At 36.2% G+C, this 26,696-nt stretch overlaps 1 protein-coding gene and 1 long non-coding RNA gene across 5 annotated transcripts in view; one reads left to right on the top strand and one right to left on the bottom strand.

The window, feature by feature from the left end:
- Positions 1-26,029, top strand: part of LOC106077245 (neurogenic locus Notch protein-like) — a 121,089-nt gene extending 95,060 nt beyond the window's left edge. For all 4 annotated transcript variants that reach the window (XM_056040135.1, XM_056040138.1, XM_056040137.1 and 1 more), the window contains 33 exons: positions 955-1,077; positions 1,587-1,820; positions 2,426-2,581; positions 2,710-2,898; positions 7,467-7,592; positions 7,929-8,042; positions 8,599-8,832; positions 9,094-9,207; positions 9,720-9,915; positions 10,114-10,259; positions 10,385-10,618; positions 10,840-10,995; positions 11,240-11,468; positions 12,022-12,223; positions 12,711-12,864; positions 13,107-13,309; positions 13,844-14,032; positions 14,234-14,393; positions 14,512-14,612; positions 14,856-15,060; positions 15,355-15,527; positions 15,686-15,796; positions 16,082-16,271; positions 16,981-17,233; positions 17,630-17,781; positions 17,946-18,174; positions 18,669-18,783; positions 18,894-19,056; positions 19,561-19,734; positions 20,249-20,400; positions 20,662-20,809; positions 20,988-21,091; positions 21,211-26,029. In XM_056040135.1, the coding sequence (XP_055896110.1) occupies positions 955-1,077; positions 1,587-1,820; positions 2,426-2,581; positions 2,710-2,898; positions 7,467-7,592; positions 7,929-8,042; positions 8,599-8,832; positions 9,094-9,207; positions 9,720-9,915; positions 10,114-10,259; positions 10,385-10,618; positions 10,840-10,995; positions 11,240-11,468; positions 12,022-12,223; positions 12,711-12,864; positions 13,107-13,309; positions 13,844-14,032; positions 14,234-14,393; positions 14,512-14,612; positions 14,856-15,060; positions 15,355-15,527; positions 15,686-15,796; positions 16,082-16,271; positions 16,981-17,233; positions 17,630-17,781; positions 17,946-18,174; positions 18,669-18,783; positions 18,894-19,056; positions 19,561-19,734; positions 20,249-20,400; positions 20,662-20,809; positions 20,988-21,091; positions 21,211-22,443 (6,662 nt within the window). In that variant the 3' untranslated portion in view covers positions 22,444-26,029. The remainder of the gene's footprint in view (positions 1-954; positions 1,078-1,586; positions 1,821-2,425; positions 2,582-2,709; positions 2,899-7,466; positions 7,593-7,928; positions 8,043-8,598; positions 8,833-9,093; positions 9,208-9,719; positions 9,916-10,113; positions 10,260-10,384; positions 10,619-10,839; positions 10,996-11,239; positions 11,469-12,021; positions 12,224-12,710; positions 12,865-13,106; positions 13,310-13,843; positions 14,033-14,233; positions 14,394-14,511; positions 14,613-14,855; positions 15,061-15,354; positions 15,528-15,685; positions 15,797-16,081; positions 16,272-16,980; positions 17,234-17,629; positions 17,782-17,945; positions 18,175-18,668; positions 18,784-18,893; positions 19,057-19,560; positions 19,735-20,248; positions 20,401-20,661; positions 20,810-20,987; positions 21,092-21,210) is intronic.
- Positions 14,245-14,968, bottom strand: LOC129928053 (uncharacterized). The gene is made up of 2 exons (XR_008779641.1): positions 14,830-14,968; positions 14,245-14,602 (listed from the first exon to the last, which is right to left on the bottom strand). It is a non-coding gene; the product is annotated as an uncharacterized LOC129928053 (long non-coding RNA).
- Positions 26,030-26,696: the final 667 nt, after the last annotated feature.

Raw genomic sequence — 26,696 nt, 5'->3', positions numbered from 1 at the left:
GACATTAAGTTCCTAATCATTTCGCTAATTTCTCGATAGTTTTAAGACGTAAGCTGGACACCATAAAGATCTAATGTGAAATCGGTCACTGCCTCCTCCACCTAAACAACAACAACAACCCAACAACAACATATTGTTTTTTGTCAGTGGTCTGTTCTAGTCCGCGGTGTGGTCCGTTTGTGTGACGTCGTTCTGTGCCTCCTCACGGCCCTCCTCCTTACTCTCAGACCTCCTCGTGTGGCTAATGATCGAGATCTGCATGACGGCCGATCTGTCACGAGGAATTGTGGGCGTTCCCCACTTGACACAAGTGGTCCTGAACGTACACATACACACACACCTAATGTTCTGGACAGAAGATGTACAGCGTCGTGGGCTTGCACTGTGGGCTTAGAGACCGGACATACATAAAGATCATCATGTCATCACATACAGATCATTATGCCATCACATACAGATCATCATGCCATCACATACAGATCATCATGCCATCACATACAGATCATCATGTCATCACATACAGATCATCATGTCACCAATAATAAGCTTATAGTATTTTCCTTTTTTTAAAAAAAACTTAGTGCTGCTATTAGAAACAACAGAGCCTAAATCTTGACTTAAAGTGGCGAGTTCGTATGATTGATTGATTAATGATTGTATGAAGTTACTCTTTCAAAAAGTTCATATTTAAGCTATCATTGCCTTACTGGGTAGGACTGATTTTATTAAACAATGTAATAGGTGCCTTGGGTTTAATGGGTTTAAGATAACTAAATCTTTGAGAAGAAATCATTAATCATACATATGAACCCTGTCTGTCTTGACGTTAGGGGCGCCACCTCTTCTTTTTATAATCATATTCACCGTCCCTATCAATAGTCTCGCTAAGTCTAAACCTAACTCTGTTTATATCTAAATGTTTACCGGTGCGTTTTTTTTTTTTTTTTTTTTCAGGCTTCAGGGGACGTAACTGTGAGGTCAACATTGACGATTGTGTTCACAATCGCTGCAACAATGGGTCAACCTGCGTGGACAAGGTCAACGATTATGTGTGTGTGTGTCCACCTACTTATACAGGTATGTCTACTACTGTACCATTGAGTGACCCTCTTCTTTTGGTTCACATCTCAGCGCGAGCACTTGTTCACGTGAGAAACCTAGCTCTATTAGTGCAAGTAAAGGGCAGATAATGTATTGGTGGCCCACTGTTAACGAGGGTGTCATGTGGCCAGCACAGCGACCAACAGCCTTTACGTTTCCCCTCCCAAACTAATTTTTCAGAGCTGGTTTTTACTCAGAGGCCTTAATTTAAAATCCTTGTCTTCACCAGGATTCGAACCCGGGACCCTCGGTGTACGAAGCAAAGCGCTTTACCACTCAGCTTCCGAGCCTTTACTATATGCCATTATCTAAATACAAATCTTGTATAAAATACGTGTCAAGAAAAAGGTTCAGAATGGGTGGGAGGAATGTTGAATGTAGGGAGAACTTATAATTCAGTTAATAGCGAATTAACTTTTCTTTAGTCAAGCTCTTGCAAACGAAACTTTCATAATGTGACCTGTGTTCATTCTGCCCTTATCTAGGTCGGTACTGTGACGAGGATATTGACGAGTGCGCCCTGAACCCCAACATGTGCCTGAACGGGGGCACCTGCATGAACAGCCCTGGATCTTTCTTCTGTGTTTGTGTCAACGGCTGGGACGGCACCTACTGCGCCCACAACGAGGACGACTGCCAACTGATGCCCTGCTACAATGGGGGCATCTGTCACGACAGGGTCGGCTATTTCGAATGTGAATGTCCAGTGGGCAAAACTGGTATGTGTTCCTTTTTTTTTTTTTACAAAGTTTATATCAACTCACTGTGTCTGTCTGTCTGTTTGGTAATACGTTTGAGCAGGAATCAATCCAAGAATTAACCAATTAGATAACCAATCATTACGAATAAATTAATTTATATACCAGAAAGGGCGCAAAACCTGTCATTTTGATATAAGTAGCAGTAATTAGCGGTTCTTTCCCTTAGATAAGCTTTAATATTTTTTTTAAGTATTCTTTTTTTTTTCTTTTGCTTGTTTTGTGACTTCTTTTTCTCGTATTAGCTAATTGGAAGTGAATGCCTTTCAATAACTACCGCAACACAATGACCTAGAAGTTAATTACAATTGAAATACAAGATGATTTAACTTAAGTCTCCATTCCCTCATACTTTTTTTTGCTCTTGTCATTTCTGAGTTAAATAGTGTTACAAACTGTTTCACTGGTCAAAATAGTTCATTTAATGTTGAACGCAACATGAAGGAAAACGGTACTTTTGAATCAACAAATGTCACTGAGTTTATACTGGGACTTAGTAAAAAAAAAAAGAGGGGGGGGGAGGGTTAATGAATGTCAAATTAACCTCTTGATGTTATATCCTATAGGTTTGAGATGTCATCTGGAGGACGCGTGTCAGAGCAACCCTTGTTTCGCCGGGGCTAGCTGTGAGACCTCTCCGATAGATGGCGAGCCGATCTGCGACTGCAAGAAAGGTTGGCGTGGACGAGATTGTTCCTTGGATGTCGACGAGTGTAAAGAAAGTAAGTTCCTTAACCCATGATCACTTCTGCTTGCGCTTGACAAGTGATTATTATTTGTCTGTGTTTCCGTCTCTTCCGCCTGTTTGTTGTTGATGTTTTAAGATGTGCTTTACTTGATCACCATTCAGGTGAGGACAGTCCATGTGAGCATGGAGGGACTTGCGTCAACACCAATGGCTCTTTCTTCTGCCAGTGTCCCGTCGGTTTCTCGGGCAACTTCTGCGAGAAGAACATCAACGAGTGCAACAGCAACCCATGCCAGAACGACGGCACATGCCTGGACGAGACCGGGAAGTACAGCTGCCTCTGTATGCCTGGTAAGAGCTCCGTTATTCATTTGTGGGGGTCATGAGGAGGAAAAAAACAAACTTATGTGAAGTATCATTTCCCTCTTTTACTTATTAGTGAGACTATTTGCCCTATCCCACCCAGTGAAACAGTGCCCTCTCCCTCCTCTGCTAGATTATTGCCCCTTTGGAAATTAAATTTGGCTTTTCCCCTCAAGATAATAACCCTTGAGATGATGGTCCTATTACTTCTTAGTGAGAGTATTTTCGCTACAGTACTTCAGCGAGTCTTTGCCCTTTTTCCTTTAATGAGAGAATAGCCCCTTTTACCTTCATTGAGAGTATCTCACATGTTCCCTTCGGTTAGAGTATTGCCCATATTCTGTAGACATTTGGTCCCTACTATCGTGTTACATTCATATGATTATCATGTATATAGGCTACACAACTTTTACTGACTGGCTAGTCTTCAGATACACCTTCATTGTCAGTAGAGTTCCTTTATCTGTATAATTGCTGGTCTCAGCCTATCTTTAAGGTATGTTGAGAGTTTGAACGTATAAATGTTGTAGGGCAACAATACCAACAACAAAATAGTGTCACGTGATCGCAACATTATGAGAATCTTCCTAATTTATGACGTCAGAGGCTACAACAGTGCCTTTCCCCCCAATCACCTGAACTTTTGCTATGTGTGGTTGTGTGTTATGTGTGGTTGTGTGCTATGTGTGGTTGTGTGTTATGTGAGGGGAGCTTTGTGTTGGGTAGCTGTGGACGATGGCGGGAACTGAGGGAGGAAGCGGGAACAAGGGAAAAAAAATAACGGAGGCAGCAGAGAGGATAACTGTAATCACCGAGGCTTAGTGAGACCCATTATTTTCTGTGAGATGTGTATAAGTTAGTCAGATGGTTACTTTGATATAAGTAATTGAGTTTTTGTAGATCTACATGGGTAGGTTAGCTTGTGTATGTGTGTGTTTGTGTGTGAAAGATATAGGAACGTAAAATAACCTTTCTTAAGCGTTTAATCATCTCAATCCCCACTGGCCTTCGATAACTCTAGTAGCTACTAGTGTCTAACAAATAGATATATCTACAGTCTATCTTTATGCAGCTTATCGACACTCACATTGCATAGACTTTTTGTGTGTCTCACAAGCTCCTTCTGTATTTACATTTTAAAAAAAAAATACACTCGAATTGTTACTGTGTCCCAGTTCGTCTAAAATAGACCAATTTTATTTTCACACCTTTAAAAGTACCAACAACCTCTTAGCCCCCTTCTCCTTCAACCTGATCTATTCTAGCTGTACCCGTGTATATGCTGGTCTGTGCTAGCTCCATCCCCGTCGTGCGATTCGAGAGGGAAAAAAAAACGTAGGCCGACGGGAGTAGTCTATTTCTCGGCGGGACGCTAGCTACTCACGGTGTATCTAGGTCACACGTACGAGCGGTTTAAATTTTGAAAGCATCTTCTGCTAGACAAATGTTTCCTCCTGGCAGTCCCGGAGAGAACTACTTTTTGTGTGCGTGTGTTACCTTTGACAATGTATCCCTACGCCCAGGGGACTGGAACTATTGTTTCCTCTCGCTTTTAAAGAGCTTTCTGTTAGAATTGACCAAAATCACGACGCGATTCAGAGGCGGATAACATGTAGACAACATGTTAGGGATTGAATGAAAATATGTTCAGGTCACTTCCGGGTATTTCATGCCTTGTAGTTTTCCAATAACTTCAGCCGATGAACAGTAATGACTCCTCTAGTAGAACTCTTCTTCTTGGGGCGATATAGAATTAAGTCCTATTCTCACCCCCACCCCCCTTTACATCGCACAACTTGTAGAGACGCACTTTAGGTGACTGCTAGTGAACGCGCAATTGTGGCGACATTAATTCAAAGCGAGACCGTAGATTTGACAGATAAACAGACAGTTGAGGCTAGTCTTTCATAGAAGCAACATCTTTGATAAAGTGACAGAGACTAGACTGTTCACGTTCTGGATTAAACATTCCTACTTGATACTACACCTGTTGATTTACTTTAGTGTAAATGCCTTGATCTGTAAATCTGTTACTAAGAACTTAAGAGTAATACTACGCGTACATAACCACGCAATCTTCTGATCAGTACAAACTCTACAGACCCAGATTAGGCACCTTACAGCAGCGTTAATAAAATGCACACATAAAATCTATATAACATAAAACAGTACATATAATATGAAGACTTTAATAAACACACACACAACTGATTCTAAGCCCTTTCAAAGTAACAGTCCGCGGTATACATTTTTTTAGATTCTGAAATATTGTAAACTATTAACACAAATATTCCCCAGATATCAGTGTATCAGTACATTTATGCCAGTCATTGCTTCCACCACCTTCATTTGCTTATCACCTGACTTCATTTCCTTAAGAAAATGCAAGCGTGAGAAAACTAAAATACTTGTCAACATTTTTTGTTTAAAAAAAATATGATGTTAATCTGAAATGAATGGCCAATAATATCCATACAGCATTAAAAAAAAAAAGTGAAATTGTCTTTCTGTGTTCATTCAAATTCAATAGTGCATTACATCGCCTGCATGTACTGTTTGCACTTCTCTTGAGACCATATTGAATGAATGATAAATAGAACAGATTTCCCCTCCCTTTCACAATTCTAAGCGGCTATTCATGATGTATTCATATAGACTTTATCTACATTGCTTTCAATAGTGTTTTAACTATCAGCCAACTTTGAGGAAAAAAAAAAAAAACTAGAGAGAGGATGTGAACTTCACAGGTAATTATACGATTGCGCACCATTGAGCGCAAGGAATGCATCGTGGGTAAAAAAAAATAAAATTGTAGGAACTCGGCATCCCTCTCGGCCCAGAATACACCATGTCTTTGTGACGATAGTACATAGAATGAGGCTTTGTACGAGTGCGCACCTAATGATGGCTATACCACGACTGTATTATGAACAGTAGGCTTATTCATGATAGTACGTGCATGCAAGTAGACTGAGTGTTGTATACAAGCGTTCACCGGTACTATATGTTATTGAAAAACACTTAAATGGTTATTGATGGTTAAAATAGTCTGTGTTGATAAAAGGCTCTTATTGACAAATAATAGTATAAAAAAAAATAACCACACCCACAGTCATATATATACACATTTATGCATGCATATATAGGTCTAAATCTAGCATAGGAAATTAGGAATATATTATAAGTCACATCACATTGAGAGTAAAGGAGCTCAGTGGCTTTATGTGGACTTCTTTTTCTCGGAAGAATCTAGCATTTGCTTCAGTAACAGCGATTTCATTCATATTCTATAGTATTGTAATAAGTACATCTACATTAAATATATATTTTTTTAAAACTTATTCTTTGCATACGTGAGAAAAAAAAACAACAACTTAGAAAATGAAAAGTAAATTATGTCAATTAGCTCCACCCTTCGCTGCATGATTTTTTTTGTGTGGGGAGAAAAATACAGTCTTGCGCATGCGTGCTTTTCAAAAGAAAGTTAAACGTGGGAAAAGGGAGAAGAAAAAAATGTCGGTTCAAGTAGATAGAGTTCGAGTAGACCACTCGGCTGTATACATGCCCCTTAGATATGGATGTGTGGTTTGGAGGGAAGCAGACGAGATGTGTCACGCGAGTTAGTGCACATCCGCAAAGTAGTTCCAGTGTTTTCCACAAATATTGAATCATGCTTCGAGTCAGGTTTTTTTTCCTCCCTTCAAGTGCTGGCTCAACGGTTAAAGTTTAGCCCCGCTGCACAGTTATTTAATTAGGAGGTAGACATTGAGAGAAATAATTTATTTCCAAATTAAAAGAGTTACCAAAGTGGCGGCCAAAGTTATATCACTTTCCCAGCCACTCACAGCAGAAACTCAGGGTTACAGTTTAGTTTTAAGATTCATCTTTGAATTTCTACAACATAAAAACTTTTACTTATATGAACTTTGTAGAGTAAGAGTATTCTAGATAGAAGATCTACTTAGAATTAGACCTAGATCTATAAGTTAAAGATATTTCTTGATCAACAGACAGTGGGTGATACATCTAGATCTATATAATCTAAGGCCCTAAGCCTAACTCACTATTTTTTATAGTAAAAAAACTATGACTATACTTATATAATAGGCTACTTATTATTCTGTCTATAGTCAGTGTAGTCTACTATAGTTAGGGAAACACTGATCTAGAAGATCATTAGTATAAGTATGGAACATTATCTAGAATAATCTAGATCTACCTGTTTGTTGTTAATTGTTATTATTACAATTTCTCAAAACATCAAATTTTAATAGCAGGTCAACATGTTTGGTAGGCTTGTGGCTGGGTTTTAAAAGCTAAACTATTTTCATTTGAACCATTGTCAGGGTTTTTCAAATCATTAATGTGTATTTGATTGTGTGTGTATGTGTTTAAAGTCATAATTCAAGCTATCTATCACTTTAAAAAAACCCAGCAAAATTCCATCTTTTAAATTGATATTTTATATTTCATTTTTTACAAATTATAAATAAAGTGTAAACATCTTAATTTTTTATCTTTTCTATGGAGTATTATCGAGAGCTTTTATTTCCTAGGTTACACTGGAACTAACTGTGAAAGTGAAATTGATGAGTGCATTACCTCCACTGGGAGAAGTCCTTGTTTGAATGGAGGAGTTTGTCAAGACCACATCAACAGATTCAGTTGTTCCTGTCCTGCTGGTAAGAGTTTACTGCTTCATCATTTGAATTGCAGATTGATTGAAAAACTGGAATTTCCATAAATTAAAATAAATCAGTCTACAAAATACGACTCTTTGGTATAGCTTTCTTGTAGGGAGGGTTGCTGGATGGCTATATAAAATGTGAAAGTCACTGTGTGTTGTAAGTTTTAATTAGGAGTTTTATCTCATATTGCTTACTTTCCATCAATGCAAAAATTAATATTGATTTATGAAAGAAAGCGGTGCTTAGATATTGTGAGTATTTCAATGATATGCCCTCTTTCTGTTGCAATGTGTTTGATAATTTAACAAGAGTTTATTTGTTTTAAAATAGGTTTTGAAGGTGCAACTTGCCAAATTGACATCAACGAATGTGAAAGCTCTCCTTGCAAAAATGCTGCCAAATGTATTGACAGCATCAACAAGTACACATGTCAATGTGAAAAAGGTAACCTCTTTTTTTTTTCTTTAAGCACACACTCTATAAGTATCACTCAGTATATAGAAAAAGAATAAAAGCTTAAGGAATTGTTAAGTCTCTGTTAACAGTCATAAGCTAGACAACAATGTAAAATAGTAAAGTATAGGTCAGATGATGTAAATGTCATGTTTCTCTCCAGGACGTTGACCAACTGCTGTTACTAATGTCAGGCACCTATTAAAGTTGGGTTGACTTGGGGGTATCCTAAAAATCCTGAAATTCAAAATCCCAGTCTTCTTCCAGATTCAAACCCAAGACTTCTCAATGCTTTACCATTCAGCCACCACATAACACTACATTCACTCATAATATTCTGTTTCTGATAGACTCTAGGGGGAAGTTAGAGCTAAAGGTCATTGTACTAGTCACATAGATCTAATAGTCAACTGTACTTAATATAGGCAATAGCCAGCAGTATCAAGAAGTCTTGTTTATTAGTTTGATCTTCATTTAAAAAATGTCATATGGATTGCTATTAAACTACTCTGTACTTATACAATTTTGTTCTTTTCTATATATGTAGGTTTCAGTGGTGTCAACTGTGAGATCAACAAGAATGACTGCGAGGGCATCGACTGCAAACATGGCTACTGCATCGATGGCCTGGACTCTTATCAGTGCAGCTGCCAGGCTGGCTACACCGGAAGGTTTTGTGACGCACCTGTGAATGAATGTGCCTCTAACCCTTGCAGGTATGGCGGCACTTGCCAGGATCTGGAGAACAGCTACGAGTGCAAATGTCCAATCGGAACATCAGGTGAGAAATCAGCCGTGTAGACAAGCAAAAAGAATGAGCATAGCAAAATATGAAATGCTTTTTTAAAGTGATGAAGTTACCCTTTTGAGATATCTCTTCCACTATGTACATTAACAATGTCAGAACAAGGATCACTGAGTTTCCCAACATTCAACAAAGACAAAATGTAAACAACTAAAAATATTGTTCATTAACATACAAATGTTTGCTGGCAAAATGTTATGATGCATTCATGTTTTATTACTTTTTTTTTGTGTGCAGGTGTCAACTGTGAGAAAAACTTTGATGACTGTGCTTCTAATCCATGTAGAAATGGAGCCACTTGCAATGATGGCATCAATCAATATTCATGCACCTGTAAGGCAGGGTTCACAGGTAAACATTTTCTTGGCTTATAACAATATGTTAATCCTTATCAAGAAAAAATGGTCGTCCCCATCTCCGTTAAGTGGATGTAATCAAACTGGACCTCAAAGCAGAGAATTTTGATTCTGACAGTCAGGAAGATATAGCCCTACACTGCACTATGTGGAGAGAGACGGTGACCAAGAAAGTTATGGACAGAGAAAATAACATGGGCATCAGCTCTGGAAGATAATCATGACAAATGTCTGGCTCCTCTACCACCGAAGAGAATGCCACCTTAACCTGTGTTATATGTGGACCTGAATGTCTTTCCAAAATAGGGCTCGACAGTCACATGAAAAGGTGTTTTAAAAGATGATCATAGTTGCTACAATTGAAGGAGTCCAACAAATCCTTATTAAAACATAACAAAGTTGGACATCTTCAGAGTCTTTGTGTTTGTCATGTTGAAATCAGTTTTTGTCTTGTTTATTTCTTTATTTTATTCTTCATACATAGTAAATCATTTTTTTTTTTGTTAGGCACACTGTGTGAAGTAGATATAGATGACTGCAAGTCCAGCCCTTGCCACAATGGTGGTCGATGTACTGACCTTCAGAATGGCTACCGCTGTGACTGTCCAGCTGGTTATTATGACAGCCAATGCCTGTCCAAGACAGATGAGTGTGCTTCCAACCCATGTGTTAATGGCGGCCGTTGTGTGGATGGCTATAATAGGTAATGGCTTCTAGCATTTTACAATAGGAGGATTTTTTTTTATTGTGGTGACTCTTATACTCTTTCAGAATAATATTAATTTTTTAATTAACCTTGTATCTACCACTGATATTTAGTACCACTAGTGATATAAAAACATTACTTAAGGGCAAATCATGAAAATGTCCATGTATAAAATTTCATTCTTTGTGTGTTTAGGTTTGACTGTGAATGCCCACAAGGTTACACAGGTAACCGATGCCAATCACAAATCAATGAGTGCCTGTCTAACCCCTGTCAACATGGAGGAACCTGCCAAGATTACCTGAATTATTACACCTGTTCTTGCCGGCCAGGATACACAGGTAATTGCTACACATTTTGGAAATAGAAAATTTAAAATGCAGTTGAAGTAATTGCTTCACAATATATTTTTTTTTTACTATTTTTTGGGATGTGATTAATTTTGTTCTTTCATTCTGTCACTCAGGTAAAAATTGTGAGACAAATATCAATGAATGCGCCAGCAATCCTTGTCAGCATGGCATCTGTAGCGACCTGGTTGACGACTACCAGTGCCACTGCGAGGGGGCATACTCTGGCAAGAACTGTGATGTCATCATGGATCCCTGCAGCCCCAACCCATGTAAAAATAATGCCCAATGTGAGCCCCAGGCCAGCTCTCAGCTGCTCTTCAGGTGTTCCTGTCCGTTGGGATATACAGGTATGTCCTCAAAAACTTCATAGCAATGACAAACTGTTGTAATTATCAAGTATTACTTTGATGATGGTATAGCCTTGCAGTTTAAGGAACTGAAAACATTTTAATACTTAAAACATGTACAAATTCTAAGCTTTAAATCACTTTTATTTCTGAGTGTATTGTTGTGCATATTTTTGTTTGTTAAATTTGAGGCTATTGATTTTCCATGTTCATTCCTACAGGCCCCCTATGTGACCAAGACATCAATGAATGTGCTGGCACCAATCCTTGTAGAAATGGCGGCACATGCAGCAACACTATAGGCTCTTACATTTGTAGCTGTGCCAGGGGCTATGAGGGCAGACAGTGTGAGATTAACCATGACGACTGTGAATCAAGTAAGCTACTAAGCACTAACCCTTACATATAGGAGGAACTCTCCCTTTTTAGAAACCAAGTTTGTCATTTTAACTAAACACATTTTTTTTAAATGAAGATTTTTACTAGAAAGCCATAGCAATTTTTGTATGAATTAAAATTAAATTGTAAAGAAGATACAATTTTAAAACTTAAAACAGCAATATTTGTTTACTTTGTACATTTTCTTTGTTTGCTAATTTGGTATGTTTACACTTGCTACAGGTCCTTGTTTGAATGGTGGCACTTGTGTGGATGGCATAGCCAGCTACACTTGCAGCTGTGTTAGTGGATTTGGTGGCAATCACTGTCAGAATGACATAGATGAATGCGCGTCCAATCCTTGCATCAACAACGGAACTTGCAGAGATTACGTGGACTCTTACACCTGCACTTGTAAGCCTGGCTTCAGCGGCACATTCTGTCACATCAACGATAATGACTGCTCCAAGAGGTATACCTGATTATTACATCTACATATTTTGTTTAAAACATAATGTTTTCTTCACACATCACTGAGAATACTTAAGTTGCGCAACAATTTTACTTCCACAGTAAAAGAATATTGCTTTTTTTTTTTTTTTTTTTTTTTAACCATTTATTTCCCTTTAGATAGAAAATACTTTTTAAATAACTTATTTCTAGAATTCATTCTAAAGAATCTCTGAATAACATACATTGATAATAGATATATTTTTTATCTAATATTATCCATCTCAAATTCTAATCCCTCTGTGGAAGACATAAAAATACTGTTGTTATTCACCAATTTTCGTAAAGCCTACCATTAACAATCTAGATGTTGCCATCTGTGGTTGAAAAGAGTTCGTTAAAGTTGTGTAAGTATCACAATAAAGGTGCTCTGTGATCATGCAATTTTTTAAAGTCTCTAAAGTTTGAAAATCACTTCGTTAAGGAGCCAGTCTAGATAAAATAATAACCTAATCTAGGTTTGTCAATTAGTCTATTACACATCGATCAAGACATTCTCTTTTTTTTCTTTACAGTTCTTGTCTTAACAATGGCAAGTGTATAGACCAAGTGAATGGTTTCACCTGCGAGTGTGCTAAGGGCTACACGGGTAGCAACTGTCAACAGAGGATCAACCCTTGCGATTCCAACCCCTGCATGGATGGAGGCTCCTGTTACAACCAAGGTAGCACCTATGTCTGCTACTGTCCCTATGGATACACTGGCCCCAGATGTGAGGTAATTGCTTTTTGCATTTGCTATTTAAAATGACAGTCTATTGCAACATTCTAACATTTAGTCCACACTTGGAGTAGGGAATTCTTTTTTTAATGGATCCTTAACATTTGTATAATCTATTTTGGTGTCAGTGAAGTTAAGTCATAGCATGTTGAACAAAAAAACAAGACACCATTAGGTCTTATCATGAATTGTATTTTGTTGTACCTCTTGGTGTGTCTGAATCTAATGAAACATGAAAAAATGTTCTTCAGTTTGAAAGTGAAAAACAAATGAGCTGTCCTTGACATTGTTGGTGTCACAATATGTATATATATATATATATACTAAAAAAAAACAGGACATGCTTACAGGTGAATGCTGCACCTGTCTTAAAGAGCTTTTAAGTAGAAATTCTACTGTCAGACTGTGGAGTGAACTATCAAGATTTCATTACTTAATTATTATGTTACCATTCTATAGAAACTAATCTCATAAATTATTTCAGAGCTTCGTTGACTGGTGTACCCAGAAGCCATGCCAGAATCAGGCCACCTGTGAACAGATAGCCAACAACTTCAAATGTTCATGTCCTGATGGCTGGACAGGCAAGTTGTGTGATGTCCGCTCAGTATCATGCCCCACAGCAGCAGCACTTAAAGGTAAATAAAAATTAAACCATCTGAAAAAAACATTAGTTTAAAAAGATAACTGTAATTTCCCCTTAGTTGCTCAAATTTTTTTGTTTTGTTTTACATATGACTTACACATATATTGTTAGAAGATACATAACACTATACGTGTGTCTAATATACAAATATAGCTTTGGGCTGTATAAAGTTTATCTACATTGTTAGGCTTATTGATAACTAAGTTGTATGATTTGAATGTTTGTATTGTACAGGTGTTTCAGTGACCAACTTGTGTAAGAATGGTGGGACCTGTGAAAACAAGGACAACTCCCACGTGTGTAACTGTGCTAAAGGTTTTCAAGGATCCTACTGCGAGTCAGAGATCAATGAATGCCTCTCAGCACCATGTCAGAATGGCGCCACTTGTACAGATTTAGTTGGCAGATATTCTTGTCAGTGTGCCAAAGGATTTCAGGTAATTTTTTTTTTGTTTCGGGGAAAAGACATGTTTGTGACAGACATAAATTGATAAAAAGGTAAAGTAAATGTAAAGACCTAATGGTTAAACTCATTCAAACAACCATTTTTTTTTAGAATTATTGTGTCCCACATCATCTGCTGGGTGGCAGGAGATGGAAATAGACAAGGTACCATGGTGATGACATGCATACCACATGACCAGGCAGTCATCCAATCTACTAATTGTAAGCAATCTGACAAAACAATGACCTCAGAAGAACTTTCTCAAAGAAGTTTTCTTGCCTAGCTGAAAACTCTTGATGCTCACCAAAGATAATTCACCAGATTGTGTATCCACCTTTTCTCACTTCAAACTACGAGAAAGAAGAATTTAATTTCTTAAGCTGAAATTCATACCAAAACTGTGCTGCTAATGCCGAGATTTGGTTCCAGAATTTAGAAGCCAGAATAATTATGGACATTTGTATTATAGAATTTGTAGACGTGTGGACATTTGTAATCTTGACACGATTTTTTGTTCATCTCTCAGGGCCAAAACTGTGAGTTGAATATAGATGATTGTGCTAACCATCCTTGTGCCAATGGAGGCATCTGTCATGACCTGATAGATGACTTCCACTGCTCCTGTCCACCGGGCACTGCCGGGCTACTTTGTGAAGTGAATGAAAATGACTGCCTACTCAACACTTGCCACAATGGGGGCACCTGCGTTGATAAGGTTTGTCTTGTTTTATAATGATTATAAGATTATAAATATTTTACATGATAATTTTAATAACTGCATTCTGGGATGTGTAGAATAAGTTGTTACTATTGAATAACATCCATGTCTAAATAAATAGGACATTGTTCTGAATGTTTTTTCTTGTAATGAAGAATACTTTGGTGGCTTGACTAACAAAGTGACATTCTCTTACAGGTGAATGGTTATGAGTGCATCTGTCCCCCTGGATTTGTAGGAAAGAGATGCGAGGGAGATGTCAATGAGTGCTTGTCCAATCCATGTGACCCATACGGTACTCAGGACTGCGTCCAGCTCATTAACAACTACCGATGTGACTGTAAGCCGGGATGGACAGGTGTGTAAAGACATTTTTGTTGAAACTATGGCGACTCTAAGTTACAGTTTCTTATTTCTTAGAGATCTTTTTGTTCTGAGATCAGTTTAAATGCTCAATCTATGTTCTTTATCTATAGGTAAAACCTGTAACATGAGGGTTACCTGCGCTGAGAGTCCTTGTGAACATGGTGGTACCTGCAAAGACACCAAGTATGGAGCGACTTGTACCTGTGCAAGTGTAAGAGAGCATTCCCATTTTTGAATGTTTTCATCTAATCATTCATTAAATAATGTTTGTTTGTTTTTAAAGCTATGATTGCAATAACATAAAGATATTTGTATAAACATATTTACATTGCAGCATAACTTCAAAATTGACTTCTCTTTTCATTTCTGTCTTATAATCTTATTAATCTTGTTTATCTAAGTATATATTTTCTAAATTATTGGCTTACTCTATGATTGCTTTTCAATTCTCCAGGGCTATAGTGGTGAGTTCTGCCATGTCCAGACGTCTGATTGTGATTCTAACCCTTGCCGCAACCAAGGAACCTGCACAGTGACTGCCAGTGGTTACTCTTGCTTGTGTCCAAGAGGCTCTGCTGGTGTGAACTGTGAAGTAGACGCAAGTGATGAGTGTTTGAGTAGACCATGTTTGAATGGTGGTACTTGCAGGGATAAAATCAGTAAGTGTCACAAAAGTTTACGTAAGAGCAGTAACAGTTCTAATAATTCTAGTATACAAGTTCAACTCATTGACAATAGAAGATTTAGCAATTTGTTATAATACAAAATGTTTTAAATAATTTATCACTTTTATGGCTCAAGTATTACAATGAATTTCAAAATTAATTACATCCCCATAATGAATTTCAATACTTTTAAAGCTACATGGATTCAAAAGCAATTCTTCTGTAAAGATATTTGGCTGCTATTCCAGAATGCAGTAGTGTTCTAACATTATGTTGTTTTTTTTTCAGATGCCTATGACTGTTTGTGTCCTAAGTCCTGGAATGGCTTGAGGTGTGAGACATATGACCCTAACTTCCTAGGGGGTTCTGGCACCCAGTCAACACCATCGACCACCAACACTGTACCCCAGATCTGCTTGGACAACAAATGTCCAGAGAAAGCAAATAATGGAATCTGTGATGTAAGTGAAGTGGCTCCTAGCAGTTCTCATTTACAATTTCTCACAGATTTACTTCTTTAAGGTTTTAGATTTCAATTTGAAATGATCTTTCCTTTTAGAAATGTTATTGGTTTAAGTATTGGGGTTAATTTATTACATGGTCAAACAAAATATTTTAGGTGGAATGTAACAGACTAGAGTGTGACTATGACAATACTGAATGTTCTTATGGCACCAAGCCTTGGGAAAATTGTACTGTCAGAACCAGTGGTGGTCAGCTGTGTTGGCAGGTAGGTTGAAACATTATCATAGCAAAGAAAAAACTAGAAATTAAGAAATCTAAATCATCTCTTTTTAACCTGTATGCTTACCTTTTGATTAAAATTCACTAATTGATATTAGTTAAAATGCAAGTATGTATACACAAAACTTAAGCATTTAAATGAATTATCTATTGTAATTAAAATCCTACAACTCTTAAAAAAATGACCATTCTTAATTTTTAAAATGGATTGGAAATGTAGATTTAAGTGTTGTGAAGGTGTTTTGCTTAATAAACAATGCTCTACTTGTAGGTATTCAAAGATTCTAAATGCAACCCAGAGTGCAACAATCAGAAATGTCTGTATGACGGGTTTGACTGTGAGCAGCCCCTGCAGACTTGTTTGTTTGAGACTTACTGTCAGACCAACTATGACAATGGACACTGCGATAATGGCTGTAACAATGCAGAGTGTGGCTGGGATGGCCTGGACTGTGATGCAGGTAGGTCGCATGCTACTTAAGCAGTTAAATTATGTAGGTAGAGGGGGGGACTGTTGTGTAGCATTCTTCCTTTCTCTTGTTTTTCTTGCTACAGATAATCTTGAGCAGAATTGTTAGACTTGTCTATTTTTACATTTGAAATGTATATTTAAATTAGTAATGAAAACCTATAAATATATATCTTAAACAAGTACAAAAAGAAAAATTAAAAGGTCTTGAACATTTCAAATATATCTGTATCTACCGATTCTATGATGCTTTTAAAAAATACTTGTTATGGATATCTTAAACTTCACAAAAAGTAACTATAATCTTCTAGGTATAGACTTAAGACATATTTAACTTTTTTATTTTATTTTTTATTTTTACATTTTAAAACCTTTTTGTAATTGACTTTGGCATCACATTTACTACACATTTGACTAGGAACCTATAAACATAAGAAGGCATTTCACTTGGGCCTTCTAAACATTTCACTACAGCCTATTAAATATTTCACTAAGGCCTTCTAAACATTTCACTACAGCCTACTAAATATTTCACTACAGCCTACTAAATATTTCACTAGGGCCTTCTAAACATTTCACTACAGCCTACTAAACATTTCACTACAGCCTACTAAATATTTCACTAGGGCCTTCTAAATACACAATTTGAAATGGGATTCCATCAATCATCATACTTATATTCACTGTATGTACTCCCGCAGGTATAGAGTTACTGGTTCCTGGAACACTGTTCATCATAGTGAAGATAGAGCTTCAAGAGTTCATCAGAGTCAAACAAAAGTTTGTCCGGGACTTGGGTTACCTTGTGCGAGCAATGGTGCGTATCAAGAAAACTATTACCGGGGAGGAGATGATCTACCCATGGAATGGAGCTGGCCTAACCACAAGACGCAGGCGCTGGGCAGATTACATGCTTGGATCTAAACACAGAGTTAAAAGATCAGTTAGTTCTGGGTAAATAAAGAGTACACTACTACTTGTTTTTGAAATTTTCTATTTCAATCGATTAAATACCAATAAAGATTTAGTCAATTTTTTTAAAAAGTTTTTTATGAAGTTATTAATTATTTGGAACAAGTGATCAATTTAATTTCTACACATAGGTTTTTTTTAAAAATAAGCAGCACTATCTTTTATATAAATACATTAAGAAATTATTTTTAAAAAATCATAATGATATTTTGAAAGAGAGCCTTGCCTAGATAGGATCCAACCAAAAAAAAAAAATACTGTAAATGTCACAACATAAGCTTGTCATTGTTAATACTTTGAGATATTAGTTTTGGTTTAAATAGTAATGATTTCTTGCATATTTATTTCAATAAAATGTAATTCTTCTATTCCTGGCAGCACCAAAGTTTATCTAGAGATTGACAACAGAGCCTGCCACAAATATGATGACCACCAGTGTTTCGACGATGCAGATATGATAGCCAAATTTGTAGCTGAGGCTATTAGGAATGATGATGTTGATCTTGGCGTAGCAGTGCAACAAATAGGAAGTGAGTCTAAATGTCAGATTTAACACATACCTACTTTCCATCACTTGCGTCAGCTAGATTTACTTTCTTTCATTGAAAAAAAAAACCCAGCAAAATAGTGTATGTTACTACTCATCAGTTTTGAGCACAATGCTAGAATGTGATTTTGTTTTGTTTGTTCCTAGCTGAAAGAGAAATAGATCCAAAGGTCCAAGCCTCCAACCTGAATGTCCTGTATATCATCATCGGTGTGGCTGCTGCAGTGGTCATCTCTGTGTTTGGCATCATTGTCATGCTGAAAAGGAAAAGAGTGTATGCTAACACTTGGTACCCTGATAACACCAAACCGAAGAGCGCTAAAGATATAGCTAAACCTGGACAGAATCGTAAAGGTCCAGATGGCGAAGAAATGCAGTAAGTTGGTTTTTTTTTTATTGGGACAGCTGCTGTTCTATGAGGAGGGCGGGGGGTAATGGCATATCAAACTGTTTGGACTATAGATAACATGTACATATTTACAATTAACAAGATGTTTGTAGTTAGCTGCTACTTTTTTCACACCTTGTTTCTATTGGACTTCTCTCATGACTATTGGCTAATATGGAAGTCTAACCCTACCTTTCTAAAAACATTTTTTTGTTGCTCATATACTCTATTGTCTTACCTCCTTTTTATTCTAGCCCTTAATAAAGCTATTGTCTTCAATCCTTATGGATGAGTGCAGTATTTCACATGACTGACATGGTATCTTGTCATTACCAGAACTATTCACTTGTTTAGAGTTATGCTTCATCATCATACAAGTTGTTCTTCATGTTTACCACGAAACGCTTGAATTCTTGAATCACTTCAATGAGTTTGAATCTGGACATTTATGTTTTTGACACATTGATTGTTGTGTATTGCAGTGACAAAATAAATCAGATTGACGCAAATGACAACCACACATCTCCTCCTCCAAGTAACGACATCTGTTGGCAAGATGACGAGGACGATTCAGGCCCTCAGATCAAAAGACCTAAGGTAAGATAGAAATAGTTTAGCGTTAGGAATGTTAAAAGTTTGATGGAGTGTATTAGATTAAATGCTGTGGTTTTGATTGCTTTAACTTAATGGCCGTTGACATTTTGCAGACGGATAAGCAAGGTCGCAGTGACATAAGATACCCTTCAGAGAATACAGATATCCGTCACTGGACAACCCAGCACTTATTCGCTGCTAAATGTCTTCCCCAGGCTCAGACACCACCTCAGGGTGAAGATGGTTTAGGTGCAGATGTTGATGTCAGAGGCCCAGGTAAGTTTTGGGTAACCATATGACATGCATGAGATGATTGTCAGTCATTTTTAAAACTTATGTTTTGAAATTCATATGGTTAGTGAAATCATAAACACTAATTCTTAGAGCTGGAGCTTCTAAAGAAAATAGTTATCATAATGTAATTTTTAGTTTCTCCATAATAAGCCCATATTTGTCTCATGGTAATTGACACTTTGTACAAAACATCTACATTATTATTCAATTAAATTTTTTTTTCATAAGTTGATCTGAAATAATTGAAAGTGAAATTGAGTACTTCAGCAAAACTTGTGCAGTCCACTCTTCATGTGTTTAATAGAGTTGTTAAGAATGAGAAATGTTTAAACTTTGAAATATCCTCTGTGAAAGAATTTAATATTTATTTTAGAACCTGGTCTTTTCAAGTTTGAAAATGTCTACACACTTATAACAAAGATAATGTTTGTAAAGAAAGATAATGTTTGTTATCTTTAATATGAAAGCATATTCTTACTCCATCAGATGGCTACACTCCCCTGATGCTGGCTGCTATTAGAGGTGGGGGTCTTGGCGAGGATGATGACAGCTCAGGTTCAGGATCAATAGAAGGAGGGGACGGTGAGCACAATACCCTGGATGTTCTGTCCAGCCTCATTTTGCAAGGAGCAGACATCAATGCTCAGACAGATAGATCAGGTACAAACTTAATTCCTGTTATTCAAAAACAATCGTACAAGAGAAGACAACCAGATAAGATAATCATTATACTTATAGGACATTTCATTCAATAGGAAAAATGAAAACTCATAAATAATAAAATATGTATTATCCCAAATGAAGTTGTGCATTGTACATATACAATAAATAGTATTCAATAAATAAAATAACATGTTGAATATAAAAGTACATGAAATATAAATGTACATTCATTAGAGAATCACAGTTTTGTAGAACATGTAGTAAGGAAGGCTGCCTGGTCGTGCAGTTTGCACGCTGGACTGTCGTTCAGATTTATCGATGGTCCCGGGTTCAAACCCTGCCCGCTCCCATCCCCCGTCGTCCTGCGGGAGGTTTGGACTAGGAAGTAATTATCTTCAACTCTGAAGGAACATCCGAAACATGTAAAACATTTTACAACATTTTTTACAAGGCCTCAACACATCTATTGGATGGACAGACTTGATCATTAACAAATTTACAACTTTCTCAGGTGAAACGTCTCTTCACTTGGCTGCCAGATTCAGGAGGGCTGATGCTGCAAAGATTTTGATGGATCAAGGAGCAGATGCCAACATTGAAGCTCATGATGGAAGAACTCCACTTCATTCTGCTATTGCTGCTGGTGCAGAGGCAGTGTGCAAAGTAAGTGATTTGGTCACTGAAAACAATATTCCTGTTGCTGAAACTATAATTGTTTTTGTAGAACTTCATAACAAATATTGTCCAGAAAAAAATTATTTGATGGGTTAAAAAATGATTTGGTATCAAAATTTGGATTACACAAATTATTTTTGCTATGCCATACATGTTTAGTTCTTCTGTTTTCCATTTAGTAATGTTTAGTTGTATTGTATATTCAGAGTACACTTAAGGCTTATTGGGTGTTTCTTTGTTGTTTTAAAGATTCTCCTCAAATCTCGAAAGACCTTGGTTAATTGCAAAGACATCAAAGGAACAACACCTCTTATACAGGCTGTTAAAATGGATCTTCCCTGCATTGTTAAAGAGTTGCTTGATGCTCAAGCTGATATTGAAGCTGTTGATAATGATGGTAATTAAAAGTTTTGTTTTTTAACAAAGCCTTAAACATTAATGATTATATTTCATACATTTTTATATTTTATTTTCTATAGTTCTTATATTTTATATATTTTTTATATATATTTCATTTTTTTTTCTTCAACTATTTCATTATTTTAAATTTTTTTGTTATATATTTTCTATTTCAGGCAAAACAGCACTTCACTGGGCAGCAGCACAATGTGAGATTTATGAAGAGTGCATTATAATGCTTTTAAAACATAATGCTAACAGGGATGCACAGACTCTGAAGGTTTATTTTTTTTCCTCTTTTTGTTTCATTATATACAAATTATTCATTGTAACTGAATTTATATTTTTATGGAATAATTTGTAATATCTGTGCTAATTAGGTTTTTGTCTGTTCTTTAGGAGGAGACTCCTCTGTTCTTGGCAGCCAAACAAGGCACCATAAGAGCTGTGAAAATCCTCTTAGAGCATTATGCCAATAGGGATATTTGCGACAGCATGGGACAACTGCCCAGGGATATTGCTCAAGAGTACAACCACAAGGACGTTGTGGAGCTTCTAGACAGCTACAGAGTGACATCTCCATCTTCTTTTCATCTAGGAGCTGGAGCGAGCTCTCCTGGTCAAGGCTACATGCCAAAACAGGCAAAGAAACCCAGGAAAAAGGTTCCTGTTGTCAAAGATCCCACATCTCCAACGGATGCTACTAATGCACCTGCAACTAATGGAAAAACTTCAAAACCTAGAAAGAAGAAAGGAGATGGAGAAGTGGGCTCTGTGAACAGAAAAGGTCAGCGGCAACAGCACAATATGCAGCTTTCTGCTTCTTCCTCTGCACCACAGATACAGCCTCATGTTCGTCATCACTCCAGCAGTGAGCCATCCCCATTGAGCACAATATCACCTGCAAGTTTTTCAGAGTCGCCTCATGGTTGTTACGATTTTGAAACTAACATCGTACCAAACCTTGACACTGGTAGCCGCCACATCTTGGATGAGTTTCAGGTGATGTCAGGCCAGTATAGCAGTCCAATTTTATTGGACCGCCAGACTGATTGGCCGCTTCAACACTATAAACTTCCCCCACAGCAGCAGCATTTGCAGCAAAACATTGGGCATATAGGATCAACTGGGAGTGCCCCAAATCTTCAGAGCACCACTCTGTCCCCTACTCACATGCAGGCCATGTTACAGCGTGCCAATCATGGCAGCCCCCTGCACCGCATAGTAGACTATCAGCCCAACGGCAGTAATGGACAAATTTACCAGACTGGACTGCAGCAGCGCAAACTCATGCCTCAACACCATCTCCAACAACAGCCGCAGCAAACTGTTCAGCAACCCTTGCAACAACAGCAGCATCCTGTGAGTGGCTATGCCCATATAGAACAATACCCCACACCACCCTCCCACAACAGCCAGCACATCACAGACTCCCCTCCGCACCAGCACAATGTCTTTAACTCATTCCGACATGATCATCTCCTCACCCCGTCCCCAGACTCACCTGGACATTGGTCAAGCTCATCCCCTCATTCGGCTCACTCGGACTGGTCGGAAGGCATCTCAAGTCCTGTCCCGGCCATTACTCATGGACCAAACAGAACCAAACATACAGAGCCTGCATATTTCTAAGTATAACTCTGGATTGTAAATTAATGTTAAAGTGATTTCATTGACCGTGGGAGTACTTCACGATTTGGATTACACATAATGAGAGAGTGGTTCATCTCTGTTGTTCATGACCAGCTTCAGAATCTACACTTATAATGAATATCATCCAATGAACACTTTGAAGTCCTCAACTATTGAAAGAATGAACAAAGACTTATTGAATACAGCTTTTTTGTCACATCATTGATCCATTTTCTAGCTTCCGAAGTTTTGGGACTAAAAACATTTATTCTTGTAAAAATCCAAGAACAAAAAAAACGGACATGATAAATTATTTTTATCAGAACTGTGGGCATTTTTTTCCCCTATGAAAGACTTGTTTTTATCCATGCCTTTTGTTTTTTTTTTTAATTTTTTTTCTGTCATATGAAAACAATTTTTAGACATAATATATTACACATGCAATCTGCATTGATTAGTACTTCTAATGCGTTAGTTGTATATGTTGAAAGTTTTATGCAACTGTAATTATTGTCTCTTTACTTTATGTATATATATATATAAATATATATTATATCTTTAAAATTTTTAAAAAAGGACCAAACTATTTTCTGATGTGCGTGTGTTTAATTTATGTTAATATTTGACTGCTGTCTAATATGACTTCTGTCAAGGATGTCAAAAGCCTTATTTAAACGAAAAGTTTAAAAAATAATACTGATTAAAGCCATGAACTTAGGTTTTATTCTGACAAAAAAAAAATTTCATCCTTTTAGGCTATAAATTTATTTCTATGGCTCTTCAATCAAGTAAAAAAAAATAAGCTGAGCATTACCTCAGAAAATTTTTTGTTGGTTAGTTTCTTTTTTCTAATTTGATCAATGGCCAAGTGTAAAAAAAATAAATTCCTAGTTGAAGAGGTGTGACACATTGCCACTTTATAATCCTGTACCATTTTTCTGAATATATTTTTAGTAATGAGCATTGTCATTAGGTTCAGACCCGTGACCTTAAGATGTGTAGACGTTGAAATAGTCTAGAATAAATAAAACCTGACACTGTCAATAAGTCTGTTTCTATGGAGACGAGTCTTTTTTCTATGGAGACAAAGTCTATTTCTATAGAGACATTACTATTTCTATGGAAACCAGTCTAGTTTCTGTGGAGAGGGATGATATTTTGTGATGATTTACTAACCATGTGATCTTGTGTTATTTTCTCCTATTAAAATTCAAGCTAGACTTTATTTCTTCTGTTAGAAAGCAAGACCTAATGTCTTCTATTGTAATAAGTAGAGCAAAACTTTGAAGGTATATCATCTGAAATTTTTTTCTCCCTATTCCAATTTTTTGTGTGCGAAAACTTTTAGGAATGTCATTTAAAAATAAAAATTGTAGCAACTCAAATCATGTGTTAGTTTGTTTATTTTTTGTTGTGTGTAAATGCCATATTTCTAGTGTTAGTCAAAAAATGTCCATGTAAGAATCTTGATGCATGCAGTTGAACACGGCATTGCGATGGACTCTTGTGAATTTTGTTAATTTTTAAATTTGACAACATACTACTTTTCCCTCAAGACTGAGAGCAGCATTTCTAAACATTTCTCAAACTGGGATAGGCATGCTAATTAGGGAGAGAGGTACATAGTACACTAGTTTTGGAAGAAAAGGAAAGAGTTCTCAGAAGGCTGTCTCTGGTTATTTTTCATTATTTTATGAAAGAAAAAAAAAAGTTTTTTTGAAAGGAAGGAATATGTTAAAATAAAACAGTTCTCAAGGGATGGATGAGAAAGTTTAGAAAAGATTTTTGAAATTGAAAAGGAGGAAGGATCATTACTATATTGTATAATGCATTGGCAAAAGACTAAATTTAGTGGCTACCATGTTAAAAATAATTTTACAATTTGTAAAAACAGACCACTTCAATTGCATGTCCATTTCTTTACAATTATGTTAGTAAATATTAGGTGCTTACAAGGTTTCTCTGTGTATATGAAAACTTGGATTTTTCTTATAAAATTTAAGTAATAAAAGTGCAACAATAATATTATTTTTTTTTTGTTTAAAGATGGTTTCTACCCATCATTTTGTATTTTGACCCAATGTCCATGTCTCATGTATATATATAGATACACTTTGAAGACATTGTACGTGTGTGTGTGTGTGACAGTAGATGTTGTGAGTGCATGTGTAGTGAGAAAGAAGAAAGAGAATGTATTCATTTGTATAAGCATCCATTGGTGCCATTTTGACTGCCAAAATAATCTTATTCTACTTTTTAAAATTGGTCCACATTTTATTCCTAAATTATTTGACTAATGAAAGTAATCTATACCAAAATCTGCCACAAATTTAGTCTATCCTTGACCATGTTTCTGATTCCAAGAATGGCACAATTCCATTTCATTTTTTTAGTTCTTTGCAAACAAGTCAGCAAAAACTTGTTATATTGAATATCAGTTCTTCAATTTTAAAAGTTTAAGTACATTACCTTGAGGAATCAGTTGTTTATGTAGGTTAGTGTTACAGTGTATATAAGCTCTCTCCATATACATCAATGACAAAATGGCACACATTATGTTGACTACTGCTGCACTTTGTACTTATGTTTCATTAATTTATATTTCTTGGTTTTTAGTCTATATTTAAATGAAATTTGAATTCAGACATTTTCTCACTTCTAATGTTTGTACAGGTTAAAGTTTTAATTCTTCTTTTTCTATGTGTTTGTTATTTACATCATAGACACTTAGTTTTGAACTGACAACATTTAAAAAGAACAAAATATTGTTATAATCAAAGTTAACTTCTAAAAAAAAAAAGGTCACACCCCAAACAGTATTTGCCATACATTGTGTATCAAATTAGGTTACAAAATTTGAACATCTTTCCTAGATTGGAACAGATTTCTCACAGTTTTTTCTTTAGGTTAAATAATCAAATTCTGTTGTTAATCAGTATTTTATCCTCACCAATGTTGCCCATTAGTATTCATACTTTCCATGACATAAATAAATAAATATATTTATATATGATTGTTATACAAGGCTTCATACCTTATAATAAGAATTAGAATAATAAAAATTTGAAGGTTTTCTAAATTATTAGATAAGTTTTGCATTTAGCGAAATAAAAAAACTATTCAAACAATGTTACTGTTCCAATGTGTTAAACTCAATCAGTGTGACTGTGCAGGCATTAAGAGATTTTAGTTACAAATGTACTGAGTGATTCAAGTGAATGAACAAAAATTCAACAAAAATTCATGTATTACTGAACTGAAGATGAATGTTCAAAGTATGCACTTCAATATTTTGTTCATCAGGTTCTGATGTGTACACATCATTGTGACCTACATTCATATATAAACACATCTGTGGACACAGCTAATGAAATATGTATGTTTCAATTTCCTTGTGTGTGATCACTTTTGGTAATAGTTTTGATCAAGCAATGACAATTTTATTTTGTAAAGAACAAATCTCATTATGATTTGATAGTCTCCATTTTGTTCTGTCACTTCTCCACTTGTATACCATGAAGCTATTATATAGGTCAGATCTGTTGTCTATCATTACCTATATATTTTGTTTTGTAATCTTTGAAAATGTAATCTTTGAAAAATAAAAAAAAATTGTCCTGTTTTATTGAAGTCATTGAATAAACTTTTTTTTTTATGTCGTTTGATCAAAATATTTTGTTTATTGTTTGCATTGTAATAACAAAACTATAAGAACTTGTATATGAAACAATTGAAATAAAAACATGTAGTCGTATTAGACCCAAGAGTGTACTGGCTTGGTTTGTGTGTTCCGTTCTTTGTATGTTCATCATTTTTTTTCTAGTTCTAATTGTTGATTACCATAAAGGATTAATAATAAAACTCTTAGTGTGAGCTCTAAAAGACAAATCAGCTGCTTATTCTTACGCCATCTTGGTTGATAACAACAGTTACAAGGGATGTTACTCCCAAACACTAGTGGTGCAACCTATATAAAACACTCATCAACACTAATGTGGGAGTGTACCAACAGTGCTATGTACTCGGGGCAGCGAGCCCTGTCGGCGTCCCACCCAATAATGTACCTAATATATATTTGCATAAGAACAGTCTCCAGTAAGCAATGCAAGAGTTAGGCATTAGCAGAGGTTAAGTCACTGTGGGCCTCCTTCAGTCGTAGAACAATATATGGCTCATCTCGTAGAGCACTTATTCATGTGACTGTGGAGCCCTATTTTGGTATTCGAAGACATAGCTCCTTCTACATATATCGC

This window comes from Biomphalaria glabrata, chromosome 9 (assembly GCF_947242115.1).
Source record: "Biomphalaria glabrata chromosome 9, xgBioGlab47.1, whole genome shotgun sequence".
In the NCBI taxonomy this organism is placed as follows: domain Eukaryota; kingdom Metazoa; phylum Mollusca; class Gastropoda; family Planorbidae; genus Biomphalaria; species Biomphalaria glabrata.
This window is presented reverse-complemented; position numbering and strand designations above follow the sequence as displayed.